The sequence below is a fragment of the Engystomops pustulosus genome, chromosome 6 (assembly GCF_040894005.1).
Source record: "Engystomops pustulosus chromosome 6, aEngPut4.maternal, whole genome shotgun sequence".
Classification (NCBI taxonomy): domain Eukaryota; kingdom Metazoa; phylum Chordata; class Amphibia; order Anura; family Leptodactylidae; genus Engystomops; species Engystomops pustulosus.
Window position 1 is genome coordinate 35,543,628 of NC_092416.1, and position 14,791 is coordinate 35,558,418.

The 14,791-nt window shown below is 42.7% G+C and overlaps 1 protein-coding gene across 1 annotated transcript; it reads right to left on the reverse strand.

The window, feature by feature from the left end:
- Positions 1-3,261: 3,261 nt before the first annotated feature.
- Positions 3,262-8,332, reverse strand: ATP5MG (ATP synthase membrane subunit g). The gene is made up of 3 exons (XM_072155678.1): positions 8,024-8,332; positions 5,198-5,358; positions 3,262-3,454 (listed from the first exon to the last, which is right to left on the reverse strand). Exons 1-3 carry the CDS (start codon positions 8,085-8,087, stop codon positions 3,356-3,358), a joined length of 324 nt encoding a protein of 107 aa, XP_072011779.1. The 5' UTR covers positions 8,088-8,332; the 3' UTR covers positions 3,262-3,355.
- Between the last annotated feature and the right edge of the window lie 6,459 nt (positions 8,333-14,791).

Genomic DNA, 14,791 nt, shown 5'->3' on the forward strand with positions numbered 1-14,791 from the left:
CATCTAGCGTTTCTTCCATTTTCTAATAATTGTAGTAACGGTTGTTGTCTGCCTATTGTCCAAGTCTTGTGCAGGTCTACAATTTTGTCCCTGGCGTCCTTTGGTTCTTTGGTCTCACTCATGGTGGAATATATTGTACACTCTGTAAATGGGTGAGAAGAGCCCCAAACTGCCTATAATTTAATCTGCTACTTGTTATGTGGGCCCTCTGTGTATCCTACCCTCCGCCGTAGTCCTCTCTTGTCTCTGATCGTTCTCCCATTGTCATGCTCTGTCTCATTTTGTTTTGGGTTGTCTGATGTTTTCTTTTTCTTTGTCCTACGAGATCTATAGTTTGAGCTAGGCCCCATTATTTGTATTACATCCTCATATCTTTTACTACATAGTTACACTTATATTATTCTTGCTTTCTTACCACTGGACTGCTTTGCTATATATTGCACATATATCTTACTGTACTTTGAATACATGTAATTATTTTACTAGCCTTACTTTTTTATGTTTTTTTTTTCAATGTCTGCTTTATCTACTTCTACTTTTATGAAAAAAATCTAAACATTTTTATTCCTGGAGATCTAAAAAAAAAAAAAAAAATGGCACTTCTAAATATTGCCTTACAATACTCGATACTCGAGTATAAGCCGAGTTTTTCAGCACAAAAAATGTGCTGAAATACCTCACCTCTGCTTATACTGGAGTCAAGAAAAACAAAAAACAAACAGTATATTCACCTTCCGCCAAACGCCATCAGCTCAATGTCCCCGTGGTCTGTCGCAGGGATCGTGATGTCAGCCGCTCACTGACTTTCTACTATGTACACACTATGGCACACACTATGATGTCAGCGAGGGTCTGACATCATGGTGTCTGCGATGGACGGCGCCGATGCCGGAGCATCACTGTATAGAAGAGGACTTGCCGGGGGGGCCTCGGAAGGTGAGTATACTGTTATTTTATTAATTCCCTTTAAATTGGAATGAACAGCCTCAATGAACAGCGCTTTGTTCTTGCAAAGTTTTACAATCGTCTCCTTTGCTGTCAGCATCATGTTTCTCTTAATGGGAACTTCTTAAATGACCTTTTCGGACCAAAGAAACCAAAAGCATGTATTTTTTTTTCTAGGTCACATGATAATGAGACCACCATGATGTAAACCAGGGACATAGTGGTCAGTGAATGTTCTAGCAATCATACAGGGGCTTTATGATCGTGTTTTATCTACAGTGTGTGTCAGATCTATACTATTATTAGTATCCTGCACATATAAATTATCACATTATGGGATTCTGTCACTATCACTGCAGCTCCATTCCGGAATTGGTGACTGGACAATTCTCCTGTCCTATGATTTTCCGCTCTTTAGCTCCACTTGCTATGAACTTGACCTCTTCTTCTTTTTGTGACTGATAGTATTACACAGAGAGCAAATTGTTAAAGCATTGAAAGGCAGCACAACTATGGCCTATGAGAATCCATGAAAATAACACATGATACATAGAAGACAAGTGATAATAAATGAGAGCACATTATAGGATACAGCATATATGAGACCCTGATGTCTCACATTAGCCTGTGGTGGTAGTAGTAGTGTCAGTAGGTGTCCAAAGATTATTGTACATAGGATCGTAGTTGTGTGTTGAGGTTTCAAATTAGATTGTATCTCACGGGTCAGTCAATCAAATGGTACATAGTGTCCTATCCACAGGAAGCGCCGAGCAGATAGGATATAATGCCCTATCTGCAGGCAGCATGTTATAGAACAGGAGGAGCTGAGCAGATAGGACACTATGTACAATCTGTAGGCAGCATGTTATAGAGCAGGAGAGGCAGAACAGACTATTCATAGTATTCTATTCTTCCTGCAAGTGACTTGCTGCAATAGTTATTATCCCTTGTCAAATCACAAGACTTCCTTAAAAAGGACATCTTCCACCAGGACGAGACTGTATGCAAATGAGTCTAAGGGGCTTTAGGCCCCTCAGGCTCATTTGCATCAATCCTCCATCTTGGTGTTAGATGCCGTTTAAAATTACGTATTGATGAGTAGGGAGCTGCCTTACTTAAAAGGTGTTGTTCACTGCCGTAGAATAATCGATAGTGTTTGTGAAGAGTTATACCATTTTCTAATTTACTTTACATTGCTTGCTGTCATTCTATAGGAAGCTTAATTGTTTACTTCCTGTGGATAAAAACCGGTCCCTGGTCATGTGATGTCACACAGGTGCACGGCTTGTTATATAAGAGCACAGTCCCACTGGTGGTTTTTTTCACATCAGTGATTTTTTATTGAACCCATTTTGTCTCCCTCATCAGTGGTCAATTTAGAACCAGTTATTTTGTGTTCACTAATCAGTGGAATGGAATGTAGTTGCAGGGTGTATTCTAGACTTGCTGCTCCATCAAACGAGAAATATGTTATTGGTGATGGTTTGAGTCAAATTGTTATCTCCCCTTTCCTGAGGCTGGTGGGCACCATTTAAACTTGAGCCCACCCAAGTAAAGTTTCATACATTGCACATCAGTTTCAGAAGTTAGTGACCAAATATTGCAGAAATCCACAGTGAACAAAAAGCTCAAATTCAGTTTTGGGCCGTACTGCGGAAAAGTGGTTAAGAAATGTAGAACAGAACACGACTGTAGTTATGTGAATCACCAGATTTCACCCCATCAAACTAGCAGCCCCTTACGGTAGGATATGAAATGTTCTTCCTAGAATTCCCTCTTATGTGAAATTTCAAGTGCTTACCTATACAGGCAGTCCCCTACTTAAGGACACCCGACTTACATACAACCCATAGCTACAGACGGACCCCTCTGACCTCTGGTGAAGCTCTCTGGATGCTTTGCTTTAGTCCCAGAATGCAATGATCAGCTGTAAAGTGTCTATAATGAAGCTTTATTGATAATCCTTAGTCCCATTACAGCAAAAAATGTTTAAACCCCAATTGTCACTGGGGCCAAAAATTATTTTGTCTGGATCTACAATTATAAAATATACAGTTTTGACTTACATACAAATTCAACTTAAGAACAAACCTCCGGACCCTATCTTCTACGTAACCCGGGGACTGCCTGTATAAATAATTCCCAAAGTCATGTGAAAATGAGTAGAGACGAGTCATGTGAATAGTCTCTGCGCATTATCACATGACTTGAGGATTTTTTTTAAATTTATTTTTAGGTACACAGTTGAGATTTCACATAAGAGGCCCATCATTGCTCTTGTTATAAGAAAGAAACAAAAAACATGTATAGGTTGAGTAGTGGGAAATGCCTCTTGGAGGTTCATTTATTGAGTCCATAACATTTACAGATACAGGTCAGCACATAACTAAGAAACTAGAGCGGATGAACTTTAGACGTTGTATCCAATCAGGCCTCCTTTCCCGAGACATTCTCCAATATAAAACCAAAATAGGACCTCGGTAGCGACCAGACCGTTCCTCAGGGCTTCCTGCAGAGAAATAGAAACATCACAGTAATTTAAAAATGTATGTATAAAATTATAAAACTTGTATAAAGAAGGCGAGTGACCATATGGTAGAGAATAGGCTGACACAAGTTTTGTTTCTGATCCTCTTCACATGCCTGCTCATCTCTATCAATTGTGAATGTAGTCTTAAAGGAAACCTGTCACCAGTCCTACTGACAGTATTTTATATCTCATTTACTTATTGTACTGTAGTGTGGACACAAAATGCAAAATGGGGTAAAATTGACAAGAACCTGCATTTGCGCCATTTTCTTGTGGCCCCTGTTTTAGGGGCGCACAGTAAAAGACGTAAAATGACAACTCTGATTTATTCTTTGGGTTGGTACAATCACAGGGTTTCCAAGTTTATATAGGTTTACAATTTAAAAAAAATGAAAAGCTTTAATATGAAAAAATAACTAAGTCATTGTGCCATATTCTGACGCTAATAATTTTTTCATACTTGGGTGTACATACAGTGTGTCAATTTTTCTGGGGTGAGCTGACATTTTCATTGCTAACATTTTGGGGACAGCACGACCTTTGATCATTTTTTAAATTTAATTTTATCTGTTGCAAAATGGCAACAGACATTTGGGAGAGTTTTCCGTTACGGGGTCTACTGCCAGGAATAACCATGTTTTATATTTTTATAATTTGGGAATTTTGGGACACGGACGTGATAATAATAAAAAAACAAAAACAAACACACAACATATTAGTTATATATTGTTTTGGGAATTTTTATTGAATCTTATTTTGAATTTTTTTAAACTTTATTCTTAATTTCTACTGTAATTCTGCTTGAACTCATCAGATCAGTTGTTCATACTAACGCACTGCAATAACCATGTATTGCAGTGCATTTAGAAAGTGCACAGGCTGACGGTCAGCTGGATCGAGGCTCTAGCAGGCTCTACCTCAGACAAACCTGGACACCTTCATTTGGACCCCGGCTGTCCAGCATAGCAGACGGCACACCACAATGGCTTTGCGGGGTGCCAATAGGAGAGGGAGCCCCACCCCCTCACCAGGTATGTAGATCCTGCAGTCACAGCCTTGACCACAGGATCTAAAAAGTTAAACAGTCCAGATCATTAGAGATGTCAGAGCAAGAACTGTTGGAGCAGGGTCATGGCTGGTCACTGCTGTTCCCCATGGAGAAACGGGTCATCCTAGGCAAAGGCCCTTTAGTGACTGACATTGGTCACTAAGGGGTTAATATGGTGAGGGAAGTAATGCCTGGCCTTTCTTCCTCCAGCTTCTACTAGTAGGGAAGGGTAAAAAGATTGTACACATGGATTTCTGCAATCCTATATGTATTATTATTTGTTCTGCAGTATTGCCTAATTGGGAAGCTTTATGGGACTACCCTAAAATCAGTAGATGTGGTAAAAGCTTTAGCCTGCAATGTATTTTTATTTAAACTGCAAATCCTGTCTTGATCCCAGTTCAACACAGGATCTGTGGCTCAAGCACTGCCTATTCTTTGACTTCTAGAGGACAGACCAAGTTATCCCTATTCACATGTGTAAGAATTCTGAAATCTGTGACTTAGCAGGCACTTTGCAGACAAATCAGCTCCCTCTATGTCGCCCCATTGTATTGGTGTTACCTATCCCTGGAATCCAGACATGGCTTTAGTCACCAACCAATTTACAAATAATCTATAAAATTGCATAAACCTCAATTATGGAAGAAACAAATGCATCTTGTTTTCCTTACCCTGACAGTAATTTCAGACAAACGACCCCTCTGGAAGGATTTCACCAGCCCCTTAATGCTGTCAATGGCTTTAGGAATTTCTGCTGGGCTTGGGGGAGTGAGCTCTACCCGGGCATAATACCAGAAGGTTGCAAGTCGTGGTTTAGAGTAGCTGACCGCAGCTGGAAGAGAATAATACAGGTTAAAGTACATACACATACATGACATGAGTTCAGTTGAGTAGCAGTTAGGCCCCTTCCACACTTGCGTTGCAGATCACGTCAGAGTTTGATCAGGGTGTGATCAGGGTTTGGTCAGTGAAAAACACACATTTTGCATCAGAGTGCAATCAGTTTTCAGTTAGAGTTTGTTCAGCGTCTCAGTTTTTCACGCGCGTTTTCAATGCAATTTCAATGTGTTTTTCACAAGCAGAAAAAGCGCGTGAAATGGGCTCAGGACTGAGCTCTATCTTTTCTATGGCAATTGATGCAAGAAAAACGCATTGCACTTGCATGTGTCTCAGAGTGCAATGCGTTTTTGATGCATCTCCATAGACTTGTATGGTGCGTTTTTCACGCGTGTGACTTGCAAAAGTAGAGCATGTCGAGATTTAAACGCGCGTTAAAAAAATGTGCGTGTGTGTGAAAAAAAATGCAAGTCTGAAAAGACCCATTGGTTACAATGGGTCAGAGTGCAATGCAAGTTCTGCGCGTCAAAAGCACGCGCAGAAAACGCGCGTGAAAAACGCAAGTGTGAAAGGGGCCTTATACATTACAAGTGGATAAATGCCCCCTATGAAGCACCAGTGCCCACGTGTAATGAGCCCATGATTAAAGGATGAGATATTGTATGTGACGTATGTATCATATTCCTCATACAATTAACCCATTGTGCAGAAATGTATACTACACAGTCCAAGTTTCAACCAATAGGGCCTGAGGCAGGCTATTCCACTGATTGACAGTTATAGTAAAAAAGCCCTGTCGCCTGTGATAGGGCAAGGTGATTAAACCTTGTTTTATCCAGACAGAGAAAGAGCCCCCTCGTCTTTCTCTGTATTCTAGGGTCTGTCATACAAAGGGACTTTTCCTAAGAAAAGTCTAAAAGAGTCCAAGGTGAATAACGTGAAAGATTAGCTAAGGGCGTTTTAATTGTGCTTGAAATGCATTACAACAGCTGAGGAGAGGTGACTTGCCTAATTTCATTACTGTTAACATTTGCATTTACAAAACGCATGTTAAACGTGATGTCAATGCATGTGTTAACGCATAAGTTAACATTGTGTTAACAAATGTTAACAGTAATGTAAATAGGCAAATCCCCTCTCCTCAGCAGATGTAATGTATTTCAAACAATGAAAACGCAGGTTAAAACGCAACGTGTGAATGCGGATAGGCATTAGAGTGGCATTGTGCGCCAGATTAATGAGAACTGTGGCGCACAGTCTTCTTTTGGCACACTTTGTTCATGCTGCAGAATTGTGTCGCATGTCAGTAATAAATGTGGCGTAGACACTTTGTAAATACATGTACAAGCGGATAGCATGTTCTTTTTTAAGTGCAAAGTCAGACAGAAAACTGGTGCACACAATGGACCGCAGATTCGTTTGTGGCCCAAGAAATGCACACACTTCTGCATGTAGTCATAGGCTGGATTATACAGAGGGTAGCTGTTATCCCAGTACCATCATACACATACCAAGGGAAATATAGAAACACAGATTATTGAGGATCCTGATAAAATTATGTATACGGTACGAATAGGCAAAAACACACATCGGGTACATCACCTAAACTCATAGGCATTTTACTACCGGCAGTCTCCTACTTAAGAACAACTGACTTACAGACGACCCCTAGTTACAAAAGGACCTCTCGACATTGGTAATTTACTGTATTTTAGCCTTACAGCTGATCATTGTAGCCTGACAGTTATCACAGGCGTCTGTAATGAAGCTTTATTGTTAATCCTGGTTCTTATGACAATCTAACATTTTTAAAATCTAATTGTCACAGAGACCAAAACAATTTTCTCTGGGGCTACAATTATAAAATATCCAGTTCTGACTTACAAATTCATCTTAAGAACAAACCTCCAGAGCCTATCTTGTACATAACCCAGGGACTGCCTGTATATGGGTAAGATATGAAATGCAGTTGATGCTTATGATATAATGTTATGATCTATGATATAACTGATGCTTATGATGTAATGTTTAGTCGACCCTTACGCATGTGGCATTGAGACTTCCAAATTTTGGGGCATTAGCACTTGACAGATAATAGTACCAGATATTGTTCATGATAGATATATAAAAATTCATAAGTGTTTGGTGTGGTGTATATGGACCACTGGAAACATCAGGTTTATGATTTTGTCTACATTCGTGTATGACTTTCCCTGTGGGATCTCAGCAGAACACCTACAAACCGATGTAAATCATCTGTATTTGCCTTTATAAGATACAATGTATATCTGTAATAACACAACTTACAAGACCCAATAAGCTGTGACCATGATTTACACTTTGAGAAGTCTATAGGCAATGTCTTTACCTGCAGATAATTATTTTACAGTTAAAAAATAAGTTCCATTCATAGAATTATCCTCCCTGCCTTCACATCCAGGGGGAAATGTCTGCTACTAATCTACAATATATAAGAGACCTCAGCCCTACACACAGGACAGGGGCCATCTGCTGGGACCCCTAATACCATTCTATATTGCTCATTTAGGGGGCTTGGGCTGATTTGGATACTGTTGGTGGTCTCAGCAGTCAGGCGCTATCCTGTAGTGAAAAAGAAGTTCTTATCTGGAAAATCCCTTTAACACCCGGCCCTCTCTCACCGCCCACAAGCTGAGGCGTCTTAACAGCGAGGGTCTTGACGAGTTTCTGTGCCGCCTGTGCCATGATGTCCACCGAGGCCTGTATCACGAATGGAAAGTGACCTCCAGTGCCGGGTAGAAGAGAAGGCGTTCAGGGATAGAGCGTCTCCCAATGTCACCCGCCCAGTGCAGACGAGACCAGCGAGTAGAGGATAGATGGTCTAACAATGTCACCCGCCCAGTGCAGACGAGGCCAGCTAGTAAAGGATAGAGCGCCGACCAGCGAGTAGAGGATAGAGCGTCTAGCAATGTCACCCGCCCAGTGCAGGCGAGACCAGCGAGTAGAGGATAGAGCGCCTCCCAATATATCACCCGCCCAGTGCAGGCGAGACCAGCGAGTAGAGGATAGAGCGCCTCCCAATATATCACCCGCGAGTAGAGGCTTTAGAGCGCCACCCCGTTTAGAAAAAGATCAAGTTGAGAATAGCGGGAGCGTGTGAGCGGGATCACGTGACGGTAATCGCCTCTTGCTATTGGATAGTGTTAGCTAGTACTGTGACAGGAGGCTTGCGGGGGCTGTAACCTATCATGTACTGGGGAGCAGTTCTCCCCCTGCAATACATATGTGGTGACACTTAGTGAAAGTATTTTGTTAACCCATTATTTTCACCTTGCAATGTATATTAGCAGAAGTACTCATTTAACCCTTTAACGCCTAAGCCACTTTTCACCTTCCTGACACGGCCCATTTTTCAAATCTGCCCTGTGTCACTATAAGTGGTTATAACTTCGGAACGCTTTAACATATCCAAGTGATTTTAAAATTGTTTTCTCGTGACACTTTGTACTTCGTGTTAGTTGAAAAATTTTGGTGGTATGTTCTGCATTTATTTTTGAGAAAATCAGATATTTGGTGAAATTTTGGAAAAATTCTTGATTTTCAAACTTCAAAATGTTCTACTTTTTCCATACATAGTCATAACCGCAAAAATACTTAATAACTAACATTCACGGAATGTCTACTTTGTGTGGACATGGTTTTTTATGCATACTCTTATTTTTGTAGGATGGTATGGGGGCTTTGATCTCTAGGTGCGATTTTTTCCCATTTTCATAAAAACCGCAAAATCCTGCTATTGAGGGACCTGCTCAGGTTTGAAGTCACTTTGAGAGGCCTAAATAAAAGTAAAACCCCATAAATTACCCCATTATAGAAACTACACCCCTCAACGTACATAAAACAACTTTTATGAAGTTTGTTAACCCTTTAATTGTTTTACAGGGGTTAAAACAAAATCGGATGCAATTTTGAAAGTAAAATTTTTTTGGCTAAATGAATGTGTTTTTCAAAAAAATGTACAAAGTCTCAGCGGATAAAATACCAAAATGCTCCACAAAATTTGATACCCAATCCCTCCCGCGTATAACAATCCCCCCCATATGTGGTGGTAACCTGCTGTATGGGCACACGCCAGGGCATGGAAGGGAAGCTGCGCCATTCAGAGCAGATTATGCATTGTCACTTTTTATTGGCTATACAATCTTTATTTTTTTGGCAATTTGGACATTTAAGGGCTTATTGTTTGCGACATGAGATGCACTTTACAAATACTTCATTTTAGTGGATCATTAGCTTATTGATGAGATTTTATTAACTCTTGAATGTATGGGTGAAAAGAAAATTGTAAATTTTGGTTTACTTTCTTTTTGTATATTTTGGAAGTCGTAAGCCGTTCACTAAAAATACTATATTATCTTTATTTCATAGTCTTAAACATTTGCAACTTTTTTGCGACTTGTCAGACAAAAGTCGCAAAAAACCAACAGACTCCCATGCCTCATTTATCAACCACTAAGGTAAGGCCTCATTCACATGTAGCGTTTGGTTGTGTTTACATTGCGTTTTGAAAAGCATTACAACAGCTGAGAAGAGGAGATTTGCCTAATTACGTTACTGTTTACATTTGTGTTTCATCATAAGAAGAGGGACATTAATTTGCTGTAATTGGTATACCCCTTTAATATCCAAGTTTACATAAACGCAATGTAAACGCAATCTGTGAACACTGCAAGGGTGAGTTTACATGTGGGGTTAACGCATGTGTTTTCAAAAGCATCAGAACACTGAGGAGAGGTGATTTGCCCAATTACATTGCTGCCAACATTGCCTTTACAAAATGCATGCACAGCTCCCAAGTGTCCCGGATTCAGAGGGACAGTCCCGGTTTTTGGGTGGTGTCCTGCCGTCACAGACAGCTGGGAGAATTTCCATTCCTGAGGGTGCATTCACACGTTGCGTTTTGGTTGCGTTTTCATTGCGTTTGAAACGCATATACAACAGCTGATGAGAGGTAATTTGCCTAATTACATTATCGTTTACTTTTGTAAACGCAATGTTTGTTTACGCGTGTTTTAACATCGCGTTTACGATGCGTTTTGTAAACAGAAATGTTAACAGTGATGTAATTAGGCAAATCACCTCTCCTTAGCTGTTGTATATGCATTTTAAACGCGTAATAACACGACGCTAGCGCACAGGGGGGCGGGGCTCACATTCGATCGATAACCAAATCGCATGTGTTTATCTGAAAACTCATATGCGATGGGGTTGAGGCCTGCCTCCTGTGCGCCAGTGGCGCGTTATGAACGCAACACTAGCGGAACATATGACCCCACCCAACGTTCAGGGCGCGTTCACACATTGCGTTTTGACCTGCGTTTTCATTGCGTTTGAAACACATATACAACAGCTGAGGAGAGGTGATTTTCCTAATTACATCACTGTTAACATTTCCTTTTACAAAACGCATTGTAAACGCGATGTTAACACATGTGTTAACAAAGCATTAACGCATGCATTTTGTTAACACATGCCTTAACATTGCGTTTACAAATATAAACGATAATGTAATTAGACAAATTACCTCTCATCAGCTGTTGTATATGCGTTTCAAACGCAATGAAAACGCAACCAAAACGCAACATGTGAACGCGCCCTCAAGCATTGCGTTTTGGTTGTGTTTTCTTTGCGTTTGAAACACATTAACCCCTTAACGCTCTAAGGTATAAGGGATGTATGAAGAGGGCTCACGGGCTGAGTCCTCTTCATACAAAGGTGGGGGTTTTTGCATTTTGCAGAAAACCCCCACCGCTAATAACCGCAGTCGGTTACCATGTTAGCCTCGGATCTTCTTTTGACACGAGGCTACATGGCTTATGCAGGTTCGTTACAATGAGCCAGTGGCTCATTGTAATGTATGACCTGCAAAAATGCCATATATTGCAATACAGAAGTATTGCAGTATATGGTAGGAGCGATCTGACCATCTAGGGTTAATGTACCCTAGATGGTCTAAAAAATAGTGGAAAAAAAAAAAAAAAAAATTACTAAAATATTAAAAGTTCAAATCACCTTTCCCTAGAACGGATAACAAAATATAAAAACGGTTACGGCCGGCGGTGACCTCCGAGGCGGGAAATGGCGCCCAAATGTCCGAAATGCGACTTTTACACCTTTTTACATAACATAAAAAATGAAATAAAAAATGATCAAAATGTCGCACAGACCTCAAAATGGTAGCTATGAAAACGTCGCCTCATTTCGCAAAAAATGACCCCTCACACATCTCCGTGCGCCAAAGTATGAAAAAGTTATTAGCGTCAGAAGATGGCAACATTTTTTTTTTCTTTTTTGTACACATTCGTTTAATTTTTGAAAATGTATTAAAACACAATAAAACCTGTATAAATTTGGTATCACCGCGATTGCACCAAACCAAATAATAAAGTAGGCGTGTTATTTGGAGCGAAGAGTGAAAGTCGTAAAAACTACTAAGTGCGTTTTCAGATCGTTAAAAACGCATGCGTTAAAAAACACATCCGTTTTTTTAAAACGCATGCGTTTTTGTCTGTTTTCCCAAAATTGCGCAATGAAAAACGGACAAAAACGCATGCGTTTTTAAAAAACCGATGCGGTTTTTAACGCATGCGTTTTTAACTATCTGAAAACGCACTAACTAAAAACGGCCCAAAAACGGCCTAAAAACGCCACGTGTGTCTTCACCCTTAAGGGGTTAAAACAGCAGGGGAGAGGTGATTTGTCTTATTACTTTACGGTTTACTTTTGTTAATGTAATATTAATGTATGTGTTATGTGTGCATGCGCTAACTTGAGGTTTACACGTGTTAACATCATGTTTAAGGCACGTTTTGTAAATGCAAAAGTTAACAGCAATGTAATTAGGCGAGTCGCCTCTCCTCAGCTGTTGTAATGTGTTTCAACCACAATGAAAACAAAAACAAAACGCAACGTGTGAACGCACTCATTAGGGCGCATTCACGCGAAGCGTTGTGCGTTGCGTTTTTGACGCATTCTACTGGCTTCAGCCTTGATTACATGCTAAGGTTACATTGTGTTTTAGCAGATGCAGTGGAAACGCAATGTAATCATAGCATGTAATCAAGGCTGAGAATGCGTCAAAAATTGCGACGCAACGCATTATGTGAATGCGCCCTGAGGCACACATGATGTTTTGAACCCGTTTTTGGGGCATTTTTAGCAGACCGTTAAAAACGGATCCGTTTTTGACCGGTTTTACCAATTATCTTAATTAAAACAGGTCAAATGGATGCGTTTTCAAAAAACGCATGGGTTTTTTTTAACGGACTGCTTAAAAACGGCCCCAAAACAGGTTCAAAATACCACGTGTGCCGCCGTGTTTCTTTTTTAAACAGGAGCTGGTCCCGCCTCCTGGTATCTACTCTGCACATGCGTTTTTGAATGTTTACAGTGTGGTTGGCTGCTTTGAACCTGTTTATCTTCATTTCTAGAAGTGTAGGCAGCTGTAAAACAGATTCAAACCAGCCAAACACATGGTAAAGATTCAAAGGAGGACAGGGGCTACAGGAGGAGACTGGGGGACTTGACGCCACAGCAGTAGGCTGGATTGCAGGAGGAGGCTGGAAGACAGGAGGCTGGATAATGACAAATTTTGAACAATGATGGGGTAGGCTGGAGGACAGGAGGCGACAGGAGGCTAAAGGAGGAGGACAGGGGGCCACAGGAGGAGACTGGGGGACTTGACGCCACAGCAGTAGGCTGGATTGCAGGAGGAGGCTGGAGGACAGGAGGCTGGATAATGACAAATTTTGAACAATGATGGGGTAGGCTGGAGGACAGGAGGCTACAGGAGGAGGCTGGAGGACAGGAGGCCAAAGGAGGAGGACAGGGGGCTGGAGGACAGGGGGAGGCTGCAGGAGGACAGGAGGAGGCTGCTGGAGGCTGGAGGACAGGAGGAGGCTGGAGGACAGGAGGCTGGAGGACAGGAGGAGGATACAGAACAGGGGGAGGCTGGAGGACAGGGGGAGGCTGGAGGACAGGGGGAGGCTGGAGGACAGGGGGAGGCTGGAGGACAGGGGGAGGCTGGAGGACAGGGGAGGCTGGAGGACAGGGGGAGGCTGGAGGACAGAAGGAGGAGGCTGGAGGACAGGGGGAGGCTGGAAGACAGAAGGAGGCTGGAGGACAGGGGGAGGCAGGAAGACAAAAGGAGGCTGGAGGATGGGGGAGGCTGCAGGAGGACAGGAGGGGGCTGCTGAAGGACAGGATGAGGCTGCTGAAGGACAGGAGGAGGATAGAGGACAGGAGGAGGCTGGAGGACAGGAGGGGAGGCTGGAGAACAGGAGGAGGCTGGAGGACAGGGGGAGGCTGCTGGAGGACAGGAGGAGGCTGCTGAAGGAGAGGAGAAGGCTGGAGGACAGGAGGAGGATGCAGGACAGGGGGAGGCTGGAGGACAGGAGGAGGCTGCTGGAGGACAGGAGGAGGCTAGAGGACAGGAGGAGGATGCTGCTGGAGGACAGGAGGAGGCTGCTGGAGGACAGGAGGAGGCTGCTGAAGGAGAGGAGAAGGCTGGAGGACAGGAGGAGGATGCAGGAGCAGGGAGCAGTATATGTTAGGGGCGTGGTTATCTCCACACTTTCAGGCAAATGAATCTGCCTTACAGGCAGGGCTGAAGGCTATACATTTTTCGCAGACGCTCATTCGTCAACACATGAGGACAGGAGGAGGATGGAGGACAGGAGGAGGATGCAGGACAGGAGGAGGCTGCTGGAGGACAGGAGGAGGATGCAGGAGGAGGATGCTGCTGGAGGACAGGAGGAGGCTGCTGGAGGACAGGAGGAGGCTGGAGGATGGGGGTGGCTGCAGGAGGACAGGAGGAGGCTGCAGGACAGGAGGAGGATGGAGGACAGGAGGAGGATGGAGGACAGGAGAAGGATGCAGGACAGGTGGAGGCTGGAGGACAGGAGGAGGATGCAGGACAGGTGGAGGCTGGAGGACAGGAGGAGGATGCAGGACAGGTGGAGGCTAGAGGACAGGAGGAGGCTGGAGGACAGGTTGAAATGATGGTATGCTTGTGGGTGGGCTTTTTGTCCCTCTTTCCTTGGCCCAAAAGTTGGGAGGTATGTGCATGTGTTAACATCAATGTTGACAGCACTGTAATAAGACAAATCACATCTCCTCAGCTGTTGTAATGTGTTTCAAAATGTAAATTTTGTAAACGCAACCAAAACCCAATGTGAACGCTGCCTGAGGTACTTTACAACCTCTCGCTGACAGACTAGTAACCAATCAGGGAGCAGTATATGTTAGGGGCGTGGTTATCTCCACACTTTCAGGCAAATGAATCTGCCTTACAGGCAGGGCTGAAGGCTATACATTTTTCGCAGACGCTCATTCGTCAGCACATGAGGACAGGAGGAGGATGCAGGACAGGGGGAGGATGCAGGACAGGG

Coding starts and splice junctions, on each gene's coding strand:
- ATP5MG (XM_072155678.1), bottom strand. CDS start 8,087: ATGGCACAGGCGGCACAGAAACTCGTCAAGACCCTCGCTGTTAAGACG. Junction 5,359..8,023: donor GACGCCTCAGCTTGTGGGCG/GTGAGAGAGGGC, acceptor ATTCTCTTCCAG/CTGCGGTCAGCTACTCTAAA. Junction 3,455..5,197: donor TGTCTGAAATTACTGTCAGG/GTAAGGAAAACA, acceptor ATTTCTCTGCAG/GAAGCCCTGAGGAACGGTCT.